Source organism: Mustela putorius, unplaced genomic scaffold (genome assembly GCF_011764305.1).
Source record: "Mustela putorius furo isolate JIRA1106 unplaced genomic scaffold, ASM1176430v1.1 tig00537227_pilon_pilon_pilon, whole genome shotgun sequence".
NCBI classification, from domain to species: domain Eukaryota; kingdom Metazoa; phylum Chordata; class Mammalia; order Carnivora; family Mustelidae; genus Mustela; species Mustela putorius.
Window position 1 is genome coordinate 41,071,577 of NW_025422368.1, and position 18,673 is coordinate 41,090,249.

General features: G+C 41.0%; 2 protein-coding genes across 10 annotated transcripts in view; one reads left to right on the top strand and one right to left on the bottom strand.

Moving 5' to 3' along the window:
- Window positions 1-12,042, top strand: part of HELB (DNA helicase B) — a 32,044-nt gene extending 20,002 nt beyond the window's left edge. For 3 of the 4 annotated variants that reach the window (XM_045073085.1, XM_045073087.1, XM_045073088.1), the window contains 3 exons: window positions 352-495; window positions 6,186-6,686; window positions 11,200-12,042. In XM_045073085.1, the coding sequence (XP_044929020.1) occupies window positions 352-495; window positions 6,186-6,686; window positions 11,200-11,349 (795 nt within the window). In that variant the 3' untranslated portion in view covers window positions 11,350-12,042. Of the gene's footprint in view, window positions 1-351; window positions 496-6,185; window positions 6,687-10,693 lie in introns of all 4 variants that reach the window. The other variant, XM_013056081.2, reaches the window with a different exon arrangement.
- A 3,281-nt stretch (window positions 12,043-15,323) lies between these two features.
- Window positions 15,324-18,673, bottom strand: part of GRIP1 (glutamate receptor interacting protein 1) — a 672,771-nt gene continuing 669,421 nt past the window's right edge. For all 6 annotated transcript variants that reach the window (XM_013056079.2, XM_004752473.2, XM_045072854.1 and 3 more), the window contains one exon: window positions 15,324-17,098. In XM_013056079.2, coding sequence (XP_012911533.1) covers window positions 16,871-17,098 — 228 coding nt within the window. In that variant the 3' untranslated portion in view covers window positions 15,324-16,870. The remainder of the gene's footprint in view (window positions 17,099-18,673) is intronic.

Here is an 18,673-nt window from a genome sequence, read left to right on the forward strand (position 1 = left end):
GTAAATGTCCTCTTAAACTTTGAGGTTATTCTTTACAAGCTGTGAGGAAAAATTAACTTTTTACAAAGAGTATATGCAGACTTACAGTGCAAGAAGTGAAATGTGTAGACTTCAGAGCAAGTCAGACAACACAGACTGTTCTCCAGAGAGTCAAACTGAGGTCAAGTTTTAAGCTGATTAAAATTTGGCTGTATATGTATTCAGTTTGTGCTCAGGTATAGGTTTTCAGCCTTTTAAAAGTTCTTAATAATCGTGAATATACATGCTATTTTATGTTCAACACAAAAATAGAGTATCTCTACAGTGTGCATATTTGAAAACATACAAAATAGTTCTTTGTTTTGGCTATAGGATGTCACTGATGTAACTTTTGGAAAGAGAAGATCTTTGACCATTAATAATGCAGCTGGTTTGGAAATAACTGTGGACTTCGAAAAACTAATGAAATATTGTCACATAAAACATGCATGGGCAAGAACTATCCACACTTTTCAGGTAACAGTGGACATTTATAAAGCTATTTGGACAGGTTTCCAGGCCACAGAGTACCTTCAGTGATTTTCTTCTTAACCTTTGCTGTCTTTATTTGTTGAATGAGAGACAGGTTACCAAGGTTTACATAAATGGTACCGGGGTGTTTATTTTTGCAGCTTGCTTTTTTACTGTTGTATAATCAACTTTATTGGGGTATAATTTGCATAGGCATTTATATTTATAAAGCTGGGTGCATTTTGATAAATTTCTCCTCTTCCTTTGCTCTTGTGAGGCACCTACTTTCTACTTGGGAATTTTAGTTTTCTATAAGAGTTGGAAAGATAGCACAGACTGTCCCCACGTACCCTTCCTCCAACTTTCCCTAATGTTAACATCTTATACAACTATGATGTTTTTGTCAAAACTAAGGAATTACCATTAGAAGAATACTATTAACTAAGCTACATACTTTATTTGGATTTCGCTCGTTTTCTAATAATATCCTTTTTCTGTCCCAGGATCTTATCCTGGATACAACATTGCATTTAGTACAATTTGCATATAAATTCTGGGTTTTTTTTGTTTTTTGTCTTTTTTTTTGGTGCTAGGGGAGTACACGATGAAGGGTAGAAGGAGACTGAGAATCTTAAGCAGGCTCCACACTGGGTTTGGAGCCTGACATGGGACTTGATCTCACAATTCCGAGATCATGACCTGACCTGAAATCAAGGGTTGGTTGCTTAACTGAATGAGCCACCCAGGTGCCCCTTCACTCTATTTTAACACTTTTGAATTCTTGTAAGTTTTTTTTGTGGTTTTGTTATTTAACTCTTTGTTTTGAGCACACCTCTTTGATGTTGGTATGTTGCTTTAATCATGAGGCTGCGTCAGCCTACATTTGCATGGGGAAAAATTTAGGTTAGCCTGTATCCTCCATTGGTAGGCAAAAATTAATTAGCATAGGGATTTTGTTTTTTTTAAGTAGATGGTGTTTTATTTATTAACCTACTCCATCTCAGCTCCAAAAAGAATTTGAAATGACATACAAAAAAGCTCACAATTCAGCCTGATTTTTTTTTTTTTAAATACAAAGTAATGATGTGAAGTGGAAAATAAAGGTAAGGCTAATAAAAGGATTCTTGCTAAGAGTGGGATGGAATGCTGATCTGCGCACTGACCTATTTGCCTGCTAGTGTTGACGGCAGATTTGGCTCTAAATTTTCAAACCAAGAGAGAGGCAATCAGTGGACTGTGTCTGTGGGTTAAAAAACACAAAACAAAACAAAATGAAACAGACAGTTGTTTAGAAGTACAAATGTTCATGGCTGTGAGGTCCTGGCACAGTTTCTCCCATGGATGTTTATGATGGGCTCTCTATAATTCTGAAAACTTGTATCATGCAATTTTGGGGAATTTTCTTGAATAATTTCATAAGATTTCTTGTCCTCAGTTTTCTCTGTTTCATCTTTGTAGAATTTCTTCTATGTTCAACCTCCAGACTGATTATCCAAATATCCTGTCTCTGTCCTGTTTTCCATCTCGTTATCATTTTGCTGTATTTTCCGAGAGACTTGGTCAAATTTATAATCCAGTCTTTTTTTACATTTCTGGGCAAATGGAGTATGAAGGGGTCTTTTTAGTACTTGATTAAGGTTGTAGTAACTGTCTCTAAATGTTCCTTTTATTGAGTCTGGCTCTTATTTTGTGGTTGAAATAGCATCTCTTACCTCTAAGAACATTCACGATTGCTCTCTTGTATGAGTGTAGTTTGTTTCTTCCAAGTTCAGTTCAGTTCAACAAATACTTATTGAGTCAGACTGTTCTTGGTGCTTGGTTGAGATCAGTCCATGAAACAAAGGTACCTGCCCCTGTGAAGATTACATTTGGTGGGTAGGAGGAAGGAGACAGACACAGTAGTAAAACACTTAAGTAAACGGTAGCTAACCCTTGAACACTGTGGGTGTTTGAGGCACCGACCCTGCCTTGTAGTCAGAAATCTATGTACAATTTTTTGAATTCCCAAAGATTTAACTACTAGTAGTCTATTGTTGACCAGAAGCCTTACCAATAATGTAAAAAGTTGATTAACCACATATCTTGTATGTTCTATGTATTATATACTGTATTCTTTTTTTTTTTTTTAAGATTTTATTTATTTATTTGACAGAGACAGCGAGAGAGGGGACATAAGCACGGGGAGTGGGAAAGGGAGAAGCAGGTTTCCTGTCAAGCAGGGAGCCTGATGAAGGCTTAATCCCAGGGCCCTGAGATCATGGCCTTAGCCAAAAGCAGATGCTTAACAGCCAAGCCACTCAGGCACCCCTGTATACTGGTATTCTTAACAATAAAGTACATAAGGAGGTGCCTGGCTGGCTCAGTCAGTAGAGCATGTGACTCTTGGTCTCCAGGTTGTAAGTTCGAGCCCCATAATTTTAAAAACAAAGTAAACTACAGAGAAGAAAATGTTATTAAGCCAATCACAAAGAAGAGAAAATACATTTGCAGTGCTGTACTGTATTTATCAGAAGGAAAAATTAATATATAAGTGGACCCATGCAGTTTAAACCCATGTTCCACGGTCAGCTGTATGAGTTACGGTAGAGGTTGGCAAATGCTATGGAAATGGGATGGGGATAGTTGTGGGATGAAGCTGTCATTTTAAATAGTAGTTGGGATAGGCCTCATTGAGAAGGTGGCTCTTTTTTTTTAATATAGTCTAAAAGTATTTTGAACTTTATTTTTTAAAAAATTTCATGTTGCTATTTTATTGTTTTATTATGTTCAGTTAGTTACTGTGTAGTACATCATTAGTTTGAGAAGGCGGCATTTGAGCAAAGACTTGAAGGAGGTAAGGAAGTTAACTGTGTGGGTGTCTGGGAGAAGAGCATTCTAGGTGGAGAGAATAGCTAAGGCCAGGGTTCTTAGGTGGGAGCCTGCCTGGTATATTTGAAGAACAGGAACAGCAAGGAGGCTGGCACTGGAGAGTGAGAAGAGATGAGGTCAGAGAAGTAACGTGAGGTAAGGGAAGGTAGAAGGATTGGGGACTGGGTCACCTCCTTCATCTTCTAGGACTATAGTATCTAGTATGATATCCATTTCTGGCCCACTATCAATTTTTTATAGATAAAGTTCTATTGGAACACAGCAGCACTAGTTCATTTACATATTGGCTATGACTGCTTTTGCATTGCAAAAGAATTGAGTAGTTGTGGTAGAGAACATCTGGCCTGCAGAACCTAACATACTTATTTTTTGACCCTTTACAGAGAAAGTGGTTTGCCCCCCCAACCCCACTCTAAGGGCCATATACACTTTCACATTCTAAGTCTATAAAATCTCAAAAGAAATGAATGTTTTGTGTTTATTTTTCCAAATGTTGAGTTTCGGGTCATATTTAGAGAAGAGAAGTAAATGTATAAAAACTTGCCTCCTTCAAGAAGTTCAATAGTTCTAATGATTCAAGGAAGATATGAAAAGAGGACGAATGATTTCTAGTAGGCGATGGAGGTGAAATTCGGTGTCCCCATCCTGCTTTCTGAGCACATCTTTGGCATGACCATTTCATTTTAGCATCATTCATTCAGTGAGACACTGGATAAAGAAGAGTGAATGAGGAAGAGCTTACAGTCCAGTGAGGAATACAGCCAGGGAGGTGGAGAGTTCTGTTCCGGCTTGGTGAGCATTCTGTGACGGAGGAAGTACAGGGGACTCGAGAGTGCACAGTCCGCAAGTGGGTCTGCCCTGGCAGGACCACAGACAGGTTCCTTGTGTCCAGTGGAGCGTGGCTCGGGGGGAAGGAAGAGGAAAGGGGAAGGGAAGGCAGCAGGCTCAAGGCTGGCCTTTGAAGGAGCAGGTGAGCCATATGATGGAGTCAGGACTTCGTTTTGAGAGCTTGGGAGCTGTTTATCAGCTCTAAGCAGAGTCCGATGCGATTGGATTTGCTTTTTACAAGTATCACGAGATGCTGTGAGGACAGAGGGTGGTAGCATGTGTGAGTCTGAGGGAGACCAACTATGACGCTGTTAAGTTTTTCTGTGTTCGTTGATTATTAGGAACTCAGTGAACTAAGTTTAGGTTAGGCATTTACCTGCCTAGGAATATGCAGTACGAAGTCCACGGGGGGAAGTGGTGCTGTGTATCTATAAAGTGTACTTAGTATTTGATCAGGTGTCATTTAGGTAGATTTCTGAGACTCAGCGGCACCTGAAGAAGTGCTTATCACACTTTTATCATCTGAAGACTGGATTCCCGTTCTCTGTGTCTAGAGAGCTAGAAGTGCTTGCTGAAAAAGAGGGTTTTAACTGTGGATCTGTATTTTCTGAATGCCCCGTCTTGTCATTCGTCTTCCCACAATTCTTTGGTCTAGGGGGATGTGGGGACACGAGATAATGATTCACAGCACTCCCTGGTTTATGTTGGCACTGAAAATATAGGGACTAAGAATAGCCCTGAAACTTGAAGTTGTTTTCTTACAGTTATGTGGTGACATTGGGCATTTTTCTTGCCTATATAATTCTTGGCTTGCTAAACTTAAAAACCAAATGTTCATTGTTCTTTTGCATTGTTTATCATGATGAAAGCAATAAATGGTTCAACAATGGGAGAATACAGAAAAGTAGAAGAAAAAAGAATCATCCATAGCGCCCTCCATTTTTGGAGACAGACTAGTTAATTTTTTTTTTTTTTAAAGATTTTATTTATTAGAGCACAACCAGGGGGAATGGCAGGCACGGGGAGAAGCAGGATCCCTGCTGAGCTAGGAGCCTTACGCGGTACTTGATCCCAGGACCCTGGGAGCATGACCTGAGTTGAATGCAGACGCTCACTGACTGAGCCACCCAGGTGCCCCTAGTTAATTTTTTTTTTTTTAATTAAAAAAGAACTTTTAAAAAAGATTTTATCTATTCATTTAAGAGAGAGCGAGCGAGCAGGGGGAGTAGCAGGCAGGGGGAGAAGGAGAAGCAGACTCTCTACCGAACAGGGACCCTGATGTGGGTCCTAGGACCCTGGGATCCTAACCTGAGCAGAAGGCAACCACCTAACTGACTGAGCCACCCCAGTACCCCACCCCTAGTTAAATATTTGATAGAATTTTTCCTCCTTTTTTGTGACTTTTCTTGTCAGATATTTATGTTCATTTTGTATGTACTTTTTTGGATCAGAGTAATTTTATTTTGTGTTACATAGTTGTGATCATTTTCTACGTGAAAGTATCCAGTTTTTAAAATGTTAGATTTCAAAGCATCTTTGATATTTGCAGAATAGTTTATCAAATGTCTGTATACAGATACTTGATATAAATGTAAACAAAGAAGCAAATTTATCTATGCGCTTATTCCTGAATATTTAAGGTGTCTATTTTTTGCTATTTAAGTACCAATGGGCCAACACATTTGTACATAGAGTCCATACGATCACTGAAAATTCTTTTATTAGGGAAGATTTGGCACTTCATACTGTCTTTCAAGTTTATTGTTGGGTTTCTATACTCTAGTTGCGCATCTCTAAGACCTGAACCTAAGCGCATAATTAGGAAACATGAGTTTTTGGGTGATGAATAAACTGGAACTGTAAGGTGGATTTATAGGAACATTCTGGCCAGGTGGCACTTTGGGGACTTCTCTCTTTTCTGTCTGGGTAGACTGAGGCTGTGTGAAGACATGAACCCATGACGCAACATTAACTCTTCTTCCTGCATTATCCCCTCCCAGGGGTCCGAGGAGAAGACGGTCGTGTATGTGGTTGGGAAGGCGGGCCGCCAGCACTGGCAGCACGTTTACACTGCGGTGACCAGGGGCCGCTGCCGAGTGTACGTCATTGCAGAAGAGTCTCACCTCCGGAGTGCAATTATGAGAAGCAGCGCTCCCAGAAAAACTCGCTTAAAACATTTTTTGCAAAATGAGCTCTCCAGGAGTTGTGCGCCTCCAGCAGATGTCGCCTCCCCGTCGCAGAGCTCTGGAGAGTGCAGAGGACCGAGCACACAGCCCTCAGGGTCCCCGTTCCCTCCAGTGACAACCAGCAATGTGACCACCGATATCCCCGGAAAGGGAAGCGAGGCCTCTGCGGCTGAGGACCAGACATTTGCCTATCCTGGAGAATGGACAACAGCTTTCTCCGTTCAAGTCGACCCAGAGGAAGATCTAGCAGAACTTCGCGGGTCCAAAAGAGCCTGTGGCCTGAGTGATGCTGAAAGTCCAAGCAAAATGAGGATGGTAGGAGTTTTAAGTTTTTAAAGTTTTTTAAGTTAAGCTCCAGTTTTAAGTGCCGCTCACTTCGGTGTGCTCATCCGTGGCTATGTGTTTTCAGTAGCGTCACCTTGTGCTGAAGCACTTAAAAACAAGGTGTTCTCACCTCTGTCAGCTGTCCTCTGTTCTGTGCCTGTTCGGTTCTAGCACCGTCTGTCACTTGGCTGGAGGCCGGCCACTCTAGGCCAAACGTCGGTCTGTTGATGCAAGAGGGTGTGCGGAAGAAACCGGCCACTCTGCACCTTCTTTCTGAAATCTTCCATATCCCCCACCCCTCCCTTCGGTGGCCCCAGCCTCACATTAATCCCCACTTTTCACTGGCGGGCTGGTGGTCTCCAAACCCAGTGGTCTCCAAACCCAGTTTAGATTGTTGCTTAAGGTTGCTGTCTGTGCTGCCGAGTAGACTTGCTCCAGTGTCCTGAGGCTTTCAAGGCCGTGCCAGGGAGAAGGGGCCATGGTGGGAGCCCAGGGGAGGATGTGCTCATGGAACCTGCCAACGCCTCTGACCCCACATGGCATGGAGACAGTGAAACAGTTCTCTAAGCGGGTGCCCAGCCTATGCAGCGGGCGATGTCTTGGTGTCTTAGGCAGCCACAAGGATGGAGTATTGTGGCTGGAGCACAGTGTGAAAATGGAGGTTGAGCGGAGGACCCTGGAGAGTCGGGAAGGCACAAAGGCTCTTCCAAAGAGATTGGACATTCTCCTGAATGCGATGGAGAACACTAGATGCATTTTAAGAGCTCTGCGAATTGAAATTTATGAAGGTCACTTTGGAGTTTAGTAGATTATGTTTTGGGAGACTGTAGGGGCCAAGTTCCTTGCAAAAAGATGATTTCAGTAGCTTGAACAAAATTATTAGGTTCTAAAGTCAGGTAGTAGTGATGGGGTTGGAGAAGAGATGTTTGGGGGGTGGTGCATGGGATTTAATGGGCATTTATATATTGGGGGGTGAGGTTGGGCCTGAGCGTGTGTCTTTGGCTTCTGGCTTGGGCATCCAGGGGGATCCAGGTACCATCAATCGGGACTGGGAAAAGAGGCTGAGACCCAGGTTTTGTAAGGAAAGTGATAAAAGTAGGCATAGTAAAAGAAAAGGTTTTTTTTTTTCCTTCTTGGAAGTAGTAGGATCCTGCTGATTCTAAGGTCCGTTCTTTTTTTTTGTGTTTAAGGATTTGATTTTTTGGCAGAGAGGGAATACAAGCAGGGGGAGTTGGAGAGGGAGAAGCAGGCTTCCCATTGAATAGGGAGCCCAATGTGGGGCTCCATCCCAGGGTTTCGGGATCATGACCTGAGCCCAAGGCAGACACTTAATGACTGAGCCACCCAGGTATCCCTCTAAAGTCCATTCTCTGCTCCAGATCAACTCTCTGATACGGAATTTCCATCTCAGCACAATGTCTTTTTCTGAAATGGAATGTGTTACCTCTTCCAAAGACCCAGGGATAATAAGGAGTTTGGTGTGGAACAGAAAATTCCAAAGAAAGTCATTTCCTAAAAGTTTCCTGATTTTTATTTCTTCGCACCAGCATGGGGTGGGCGAGTTGTGGTTTCTGTGGTAGTACAGAGAGACAGTGACAGCATTATCCATCTTACCTGCTGAACTGCCCCAACGTTTGACATTCCGGCCAAGACCAACCCTGTAGAAGGTCTACGAACAAAAAAGGCGAGTGCTGGCTGCTGTCACTGTCCAAAGGCTCCAGTGTGAGTGAAGTTTTCTAACTGAAGAGGATAAGTTTCCTCACAATGCTTGCCAGAAATGTGTGACAGCTACAGAAATCCCTAACAATGAGGAAATTAAGAATTCAAAGCCTCAGGCCTGGTAAATTAGGGACTTCTGTGTCTAGACTTTGTAGTGCATTGAGATGTGTGATTTCTAAAATCTCAGATACAATGGCCAGGGCTGTCCCCTTTTCTGTCCTTCATATCCTCCACATGGCTACATCAGAGCCAAATCAGCATTTAAATTCTGCAGGTGCTAAATGACAGAGTTCCTCCTAGATGAAAGCTTTTCTTCAGTTCTGTGGGTTAACAGCTTTGGGTTTTGAAAAAAAGTTTTAAAAGAAAATGTCCTGATTTTGTTTTTTGGGGTTGTGGGGTTTTTTTGTTTTGGTTTGGTTTTTTTGGCCTCATGTTCCACAACCAAAAAGGGAAACACAAAAATGCCCCTTTAAATAAAAGCGTATGTATAAATATTCTAAAGTTTATCATATAAAGCAGTGATTTCCAGAATTCTTTGAAAGAAAATTACATTTTGTCCTTAAAATAATCTAGGAAGGATATGATCATAAAATCCCAAATAGGGCACCTGGGTGGCTCAGTGGGTTAAACCGCTACCTTCAGCTCGGGTCATGATCTCAGAGTCCTGGGATCGAGCCCCTCATCGGGCTCTCTGCTCAGCAGGGAACCTGCTTCCTCCTCTCTCTCTGCCTGCCTCTCTGCCTGCTTGTGATCTCTCTCTGTCAAATAAATAAATAAAATCTTAAAAAAAAAATTTTTTTTTAAATCCCAAATAAAGATAGTTCTTATGTTAGTCAAGGTTCTCTAATGAAACAGAACCAATAGGCTGTGTCTGTATTCCTATCTATCTTTTTACCTGTCTACTTTTTATTTATCATCTGTCATCTATTTAGATTGTTTTTAATTTTAATTTTTAAAATATTTTATTTATTTATTTGACAGAGAGACACAGTGAGAGAGGGAACTCAAGCGGGGGGAGTGGGAGAGGGAGAAGGAGAAGCAGGCTTCCCACGGAGCAGGGAACCCGATATGGGGCTGGATCCCAGGACCCTGGGATCATGCCCTGAGCCAAAGGCAGAGGCTTAACCACCAAGCCACACAGGTGCCCCTATTTATTTATTTTTAAAGATTTTGTTTATTTATTTGACAAAGAGGGACACAGCAAGAGAGGGGACACAGGCAGGGGCAGAGGGAGAGGGAGACGCAGGCTTCCTGCTGAGCAGGGAGACTCCTGGCGGAGCTTAATCCCAGGACTCTGGGATCATATGAGCCGAAGGCAGATGCTCAACCCACTGAGCCACCCTGGTGCCCCTATTTAGATTTAGTTAAGACTTGGCTCATACTTGTAAAGGCTGAGAAGTCCAAAATCTCTGCATGGTAGGCTACCAGACTGGAGACCCCGAGTTGATAATGCAGTTTGGGTCCAAAGGCAGGCAGAATTCTCTTTTTCTAGGAGGTGGCCAGTCTTTTTTTTTCTGTTAAGGCCTTCAAATGATCAAGTGAGGCCCCCTGCATGATGGAGAGTAATCTGCTTTATTCATTGTCTGCTGACTTAAATATTTAGCTCTTCTAAAAATACGTTCACAGAAACATCTAGAATGGTGTTTGACCAAATATGTGGGTACCATGGCTTGGCTGAATTGACACATAAAGTTAACCCTTACAAGTGCTCTAAATTGAGCAGATTTAGCATCGTGAAAGATGAATTGTGCTTATTTTTCTCATTTCCCTATGATGGCGAAGCTTTCTCGTGACCATACTGGTCCATTGCCTTGTGCTTGGGAATCACCAATAGCACCAGGGATGCGGGTCTTGCCCTGTCAAGTCTTACCACACCTGATGCTGGCATCATGGGTGTGCATCCTGAGCAGCCAGTATGGGGCTTTGTGCTTCAGACCACTCATACATGTTTTAATGTTCTGTACTTGTCATCTTGAACATCTTTGAACAAAGGGCCCACATTTTAACGTTGAACTGGGCTGCCAAATTATGTAGGGGCCACACCATTAGAAATTATATACATGTACTCATTCAACCAATGGTCACTTCTTCATGCCCGTCCCAGAGCTGAGTTCTGAGGATACCACAGGGAGCTGATAGCTCGGGTCTGCTCAAACCTTCCAAGGGGAGGGTGGGGGAGGGGGAACGTGTTATGTCTTCCATAGAAGTTGTCAGTTGGAATAGAAGTACATAGGGCAAACTATATTTTCACAAAACTATTTTTATTGCTGTCCTTACAGGTGGAAGAATCCTCTCCTCATGTGTCTTCCAGACTACAGAATTTGAGACTAAATCGTTTAACCCCCAAGCAACTTTTCTTACCCACAAATAATCAAGAAACTTAATTTTGTTTCAGATGGCTCAAAGTAATTCTCTGTCTTTTTTCCTACTCCACACGAAATGAACATCATACCTTCAAACTCTCAAGAAACAAAACAGGATGTCTGTAACTGGAGTTTTATTTTAAGGTGTTTGTGTTAGCAGATATTTTAAATTCACTGGATCCGAGAAAACCATAATGATTTCAACATCGGTCATCATGAGAATTGGTAGCCCTGGACATAAATGCAGGCAAAATTTGTTGTCTTTTTTGGTTTTTTAAAAGACTGTACTCAGTAAGTTTTATTTTTATAATAATGCCTTTATTGACTTCCGTGATCATTGTGGGTGATTGCGACCAGCGGTTTGAAGCCATGGTCGAGAGAAACCATAATTACACCTCCTGTGTTTTTGACACACATTTCAGGATGTTGGGTCTCCCGCTGGTTGTTCAACTTGCAACGTGGCTGCTCGCTCCGTCCCTGCTAGCCAGACCCACTTCACGCGGGACTGTTTTCCTGGAAATTGCCTTCCGAGTTGGGAGTACTTCTTTTTCCTTAATTGGAGATATAATTGACATATACCACTGTGTAAGTTGAAGGTGCACACCGTGTTGATTTATTTATGTAGTCCGCATGATTACTGCTGTCACATTATCTAACACCATCATGTCACATGATTGTCATTTCTTCTAGGAATACGTTGTTTTGAAAACATACCACTTGGGAAAATTATTCTCTCTCAGAGTGACTTTTATTATTATTTAGAGTGTTATTTATTGCTAAATGGTAAAAGAAAAAGTTAAGAAAAAAATTTACCCGTGATTCCAATATTTGAAAAATAGCCTCAGTGGGATATAATTTACACACAGTTCACCCATTTAAAGTGTACAACTCCACGGCTTTTAGTATATTCACAGAGTTGTGCTAGTACCACCACAATGGGTTTTGGAACATTTTGATCACCCTCCCCGCTCCCCCCAAGAAACCCTGTACCTCTTGGCTCTGATCCCCTCAACCCCTCCAGCTGTAGGCAACTGCTAATTTGTTTTGTCCCTACTCATTTGCCTGTTCCAGACATTTCGTAACAGTGAGATCATACAATACGTAGTCCTTTGTGACTGACTTCTTTAACTTAGCAGAATGATTTCGGACTTTCTGTTGTGGTATTTGTGCTCTACTTCTCTCTCTCTCTCATTATTATTTTTTACTATGTTAGTCACCATACAGTACGTCACTAGTTTTTGATGCAGTGTTTCCAGGTTCATTGTTGACCTGTAACACCCAGTGCTCCATGCAGTACATGCCCTCCTTAATTACCAGGCCAAACCATCTCCCCTCCCCCTGCAAAACCCTGTTTGTCTCTTAGAGTCCACAGTCTCTCATGGTTCGTCCCCCGCTCGGGTCCCCCCCCCTTTTGTTTTTCCTTTCCTTCTCATGTCCTCCATGCTATTCCTTATTCTCTACAAGTAAGTGGAACCATATGATAATTGACTCTCTCTGCTTGACTTATATCACTCAGCATAACCTCCTCCAGTCCCATCCATGTTGATGCAAAAGTTGGGTATTCATCCTTTCTGATGGCTAATATTCCACTGTGTATATGGACCACATCTTTATCCATTTGTCTGTTGAAAGGCATCTTGGCTCTTTCCACAGTTTGGCTATTATGGACTTTTTAAAGATTACAAAATATTATGTAGAAAGAGCCAGCATTGTTCCTTTTATTGGGTAGAGGTCTTGGAGTGTCCAAGCAAGGAAGCTCACTCAGTCAAACCTGATGAAGCCTGTATTCTTTGCGGACTGATGGGGAAACTGGCAGCGTCTATAGAGGCTGTATTTCTGGATCAGACCATGTGGGTTTGAGCTGATGGGGCAGAAATCAGGAACTCTGGCCGAATTCTTGCAGGTAGCCCCAGCAGAACTGCCGCTGATCTATCTTGCTGTCATTATTACCATGAGGCAAAAGACCTTCCTCTCCTTTTATTACCAAATACTACGCTATTGTGTGGGTGTAGCACATTGAACTTGTCTGTTCATCAGTTGAAAGACATTTGGGTTGTTTCCACTTTTTGGCTATTATAAAATGCTACTATGAAATCCGTGTACAAGTACAAGTTTTTCTGTGGACGTGTATTTTCATTTCTTTTAATTATATACCTAGGAGTGGAATTGTTTGGTCATATGGTAACTCTGTTTCACCTTTTGAGGAGCTGCCAGATTGTTTTCCAAAGCAGCTGCACCATTTTGTATTTTATTTTCACATTTCTTCACATTCTCTCTAACACCTATTATTATCTGACTTTTTGATTATAGCCATTCAGTGGTTGTGAAGAGATACTTCAATGTGTGTTTTTTTTTTTTTAAGATTTTATTTTATTTTTTTTTAAAGTAATCTCTGTATGCACTGTGGGGCTTGAACTCGCAACTCAAGAGTCACGATCTACTGACTGAGTGAGCCAGCCAGGCAGCCTTCCCACAATCTGGTTTTGACTTGCATTTCCCTTATGGCTAATGATGTTAATGATCTTTTCATGTCCTTATTGGTCATTTGTAGGACCTCTTTGGAGAAATGTCTATTCAAATCTTTTACTCATTTTTAAATTGGGTTATTTTTCTTTTTATCAAGATACATGTTCTTTATATATTCTATATACAAGGTCCCTTATTAGAAATGTTATTTGCAAAAAAAAAAAAAAAAAAGATTCCTATTCTGTGGATTTTACTTTCACTTTTATTGATGGTGTCCTTTGATGCAGATTTTTCAGTTCTGATTATGTCCAGTGTATGTCATTTTTGTTGTTGTTGTTTATGCTTTGGTGTTATATCCAAGGAACTTCTGCCGATCCAAAGTCATGAAAGTTTACTCCTGTTTTCCTTCTAAGAATTTAAATAGTTTTAGGTTTTACATTTAGCACTTGGATTCATTTTGAGTTAATTTTTGTGTATGGTGAAGTAACAGTCCAGCTTCGTTCTTTTGTACGTGGATATCCAGTTTTTCTAGCTCCATTTCTTGAAGAAACTATTCCTTCCTCATTCACTTGTCTTGACACCCTTATCAAAAATCAATTGATCATAAATGTGAAGGTTTTTTTCTGGATTCTGAGTTCCTGAGCCTATTCCATTAATGTATACATCTATTGTTATGCCAGCACCATGCCCTTTGTTAGCTTTGTTTTGAGATCAAGAAAAATGAGCCCTCCAATTTGTTCTTTTAAGGATTTTGGACTATTCTGAGTCCCCTGTACTTCCATATGAATTTTAGGATCAGTTTGTCAGTTTCTACAAAACATTCAATTGGGATTTTGAGGGGTGATTGTATTGAATCTATAGATCTGGGGAGAATTGCCATCTTAATATTAAGTCTTCTGAACCATGAACATGGGTTGTCTATGTCTCCTCTTATTTTTTCAACATTTTGTTTTGCATTTTATTTTTATTTTTTTTTTAATTTTTAAAAAAGATTTTATTTATTTATTTGAGACAGAGCATGTGCGCACAAGTGGGGAGGAGGATCAGAGGGAGAGGGTGAGGCAGATTCCCCATAGAGTAGAAAGCCTGATATGGGGGTCGATCCTGGGACGCTGAGATCATGACCCAAACTGAAGGCAGACATCTAACCAACTGAGCCACCCAGGTGCCCCTGTTTTGCATTTCTTAAACTTATTCCTGGATATTTTATTTTTGATCCTAATGTCAGTGGAATTTTTTTTTTCTTATATTTGGTCTGTTAATTGCTACTGTATAGAAATACGATTGATCATGTATCTTTCAATCTTGCTAAACTCATTTATTAGTTTTAAGAGGTTTTTAGTTAATTCCTTGGGATTTTCTATACATAAGGTTATATTATCTGCAGATGGAGATAGTTTTACTTCTTTTGAATCTGGATACCTTTTATTTAATTTTCTTGTCTTAAGGCTCTGGCTAGAACCTGCAATAAATTGTTAAATAGAAGTGGTGAGAATCCTTGGATGGTGGTGAACATCCTTGCCTTTTTCCTGTCAATTTACAAGGCCTGCAAGATAGTTTGCAAAAATGAAAATGTTGGGACTACAGTGTAGATTTCTTTTTAAAGATGGCGTACATTAAAATTTGTATATTTCAATAGTTAATGTAAATGTATTTCATAGAATATATATAATGTTCTCTGAGGGCAGGTGCTATTATGATCCTTGAATTAAAACCTGCCTTTGTTACCTAAAATAAATGTATCATTAGTCTGGGAGGGTCTCTGTCTGCAGGCTGTTTTAGGACTTAGACATATATTTTACATCTTGTCCTTACAGCAGTCGTGGGGTGCAGATATGACCTTCAATACCATGGGTGGGGAAACTGACTCACAGCAACTAAATTTTATGAGTGAGTACCAGAGCTGGAATTCAAACTGAGATCTGATTTTAAAAGCCATGCTCTTCCCATTCTTCCATGCTGCTTTTCAAATTGATGGCAAAACCTTTCCTCTTTAGAAAATTCTGTACAGTAAGCATCGTGTAGGGCTCATCTAGAATACCAAAATATAATCAAAGTATTCCAAAAAACCATGTCATAATTTTGACTTTTTAAAATCACTGTTTATTCCATTTGGTAGAGTATTTTTTTCCATACAAATATTTGCAACAATTTTGAATTCCCCAAAACCATACATAGACGATAAATACCATGCTATTAAAGTATTAAATTTGTACAAAAATACTTTACAGCTTAATACTTGTTTGTTACAAATAAAAATACATATTTAAGTGACTCATGATCTTCTTTTTCTCTTAACATGATTCTGCTTTATACTCTCTTGCCCTGGCGGGTTGTGAAATATGTCTGAAATAATATATTTCTCTGCACAAAAAGAAAGGTGAGCTTTCTCCTTAAACAAAGGACACAGTGTTCAAATGCTTTACCTAAGCAGTTGTTGGAACCATTGACCAAAATGAAAATGTTTGGAAAATAATCATTTCAATATGGAGATTCTACAATCAATATACAGATCTATTTTTTTTAAATATTCACCAAATAACAGTTATTAGCGTAACTATTCAAAAGATCTGAACAAATGAGAACAGTTGCTGACGAACATCTTAAAAGCAACTGTCACAGTTTATTGCTTTGAGGGATGGTGATAATTGGCAATGCATTTTCGTGAAAAATGTATTTACAATTTCAGTAAAGTAGCATGGCTCAGAACAAAAGACAGTCCAGTGTCATCTCAAACGTACATGTGCTGTCCACCCCTCTGTAACCAGTTTTCAAAACATGGCAAGCAAGATGAGTTTGATCTGCCTATCATTAAGATAAACCTCACTGTAATAGACTCTTCATTCTCTCTTAAATTCTTAGTCTGGAGTTTTAAAAATAACTACTTCTCAGTGTTACTAAGCACGCTAATCCATTATCAGAGATTCGCAGCTATTCAAAGTGTGTCCTTAAAAAAAAAAAAAAACAGGTCACAAGACATATCCTGTTTGTTAATTTGTTGCATAGGGAATAGCATACATCTTAGTTAAAATCATTCCTATATTGGGGCAAAACATTTACCACCACCTATTATGGTCTCCTACGTGCATCGTCGCTGAAACGTTTCAAATAATGTTCCACCTGGACCCTCCCATGGCAGCGGTCCCAGCCGCGTCTCAAACCCCAGATCCCCTAGGAGAGCCAGCTTTGTGACAAGCCTTGTTGGTCAGGTCCTCAACGCTGACGGCTTCATAGTAAGAAACTGTTGATTTCAAAGTGACTTAAGGAAATTGTCATAGAGAATATTTTCAAACAGACATTTCTCTTTTTAAAAAGTGACTGGAAGATGAACTTGTAAAAAACTTCCTCTGATGTTAATTGCGGGGAAGGGGCGGCCTATGTAGTTTTCCTTTTCTCTACCATTGGGCCTGGCAGGGAACCCTCTACCACAGCGGTCACTAAGAAAGAAACCTCTTCAGCTTGAAAGGGGAAGTGAACATGAGCCATGAGAGAGATTTAAAAGACCCCTGTGCTTGCGGTTAATGCCACGTGATATCTGTGCTTTAAATGCCACAGAAATCTCAAAGGGATTTTTTTTTTTAGCACCATGTAGATATTGTCTTTTGTCCTGCTTTATAAAAAGCATTGCTATAATGTGTTAGTGGGTTCTCGTATCTCCAAATTACCACCATGACTAGGCTGTTGGAAAAAAGCACTGTTCTGTTCACTCCATTCTCCTCCCGGTAGAGTCTGTTCTATAGACTTCTGTGAAGCCAGTGGGTTTCTACTAATAACCAAGTCCAGCTTATTACCAGATTCTGCTATGAGGGGCACAACAAGGCAGCAGTCAAAGTCTCTCGTTCGGACATGATTAACCTGAAAAATCAAGAAGAGCCATTTTGAATTACAGCAGTAATTCTCCACACCGAGTAACCCTTCCTGTGTAACAAGTCGAAGGTGCCGAAAGGAGCAGCCTGTGCTGAGAGGTCTCCCTTCTCTGACCACACGCGGAGGTGGCTATTGGCTGACTTATTCTTTGCTACTAAATCATAAAGCCCTTAAGAGCTGGGAACAGGGACACCTCCCAACATCCCCATTCTGGGCAGGCTGCCTTGCTCATGCTCCAAGGGCTGAACATTGCCCCCCGTTTCCAGATGAGGTAAGTGAGTCAGAGTGGTGAAGAGATTTGTCTCAGAACAGTAGTTGTTAAGTGGCCCAGCTCGGATGGGCTCCCAGGCAGTCTGACTGACTCCCAAGTTATGCTCTTGACCGTGATGTTGAACTGCCTCTCGCAAGTGAACCCATTCCTGTCCTCAGCTTGCACATGTGCTCGTCTTTCATTTCTCCTTACTCTTCGCCAGCAAGGAGTTTCAACCCATCTACAAGCTGCTTCTACTCTTGGCCTTTCATACTCAATCTTCTCACGTCTGGAACCTGACACTTATACTGTACCACTGACCCCAAATGTCCAATACCCAAATGGTGTCTCCAAGTCTCGTCCACTTTGGCCTTTAGCACCGGCCGTGCTTCACGCCCACTCACCCTGAAAACTCCTTCCTTGGCACTTTGTGACACCGCTTTGTTTTGATCCCCTTACCATTCTGATTCACTTTCAGTTCTTCCCTGCCTTTATCTCTTCCTGTCCTTCAAATTTGTTTTTCTCAGGATTCTAGCCTTGATTCTCTCCTTTTTCTTACTCTAAGCCCACCATAGGTAACTGTATCCAAACACATGCCTTCAGTGTCCTCAATCTCCTAATTCTGGCTCTAACATCTCTGCTGGGCTCTAACATCTCTGCTGGGCTCTAACAGCTCTGCTGGGCTCTAACATCTCTTCTGAGCAACGTCTCCAAACTGCCCCCTGCCCCCAAGGCTGCTCTGCCAGGATGCATTGAAGGAAAAAGGACCCAGGTCTGACACAGGCATCTGGTCTCCTTCCCTGCAGCCTCCCCCCTCCCCATTCTATGCCAATCCACCTATAGTATTATTCTATTGTCGCTCTCAATTACGAACGATGTCATTATTCTGCTTAAGAAGTTGATATCCTTGAGGGTTAAATCCAAGAGCTTTCTCATGGCATTCAAGGCCCTCACAGTCTGAATCTACTTTATAATAGTCTCACTGTCTATGGAAGGAGGGACAGCACATCCCCAATTTAGCGATTGGGAAGAGCCACAGAGTGGTTAAGTAACCATTAATTCAGCAAATATTTATTAATTCAACAAATATTACAGTATCTGTGAAAAATGAAAGCATCCCATAATGCCAAGATAAGACCAAATGTTCTGCTGCCATTGTAAAAGTAACCAGAATTTGTTTTAAAACTACCTAACTGGTCAATGATGACGCGCCTTGGTGAACACGTGTTGGAAAGCCAACCGCCCTTAGTACAGCCTCGTGCTCTGAAAGTCAACTCTTTGGTTCTGGACTCATTCCAGCTAAACACACTGTC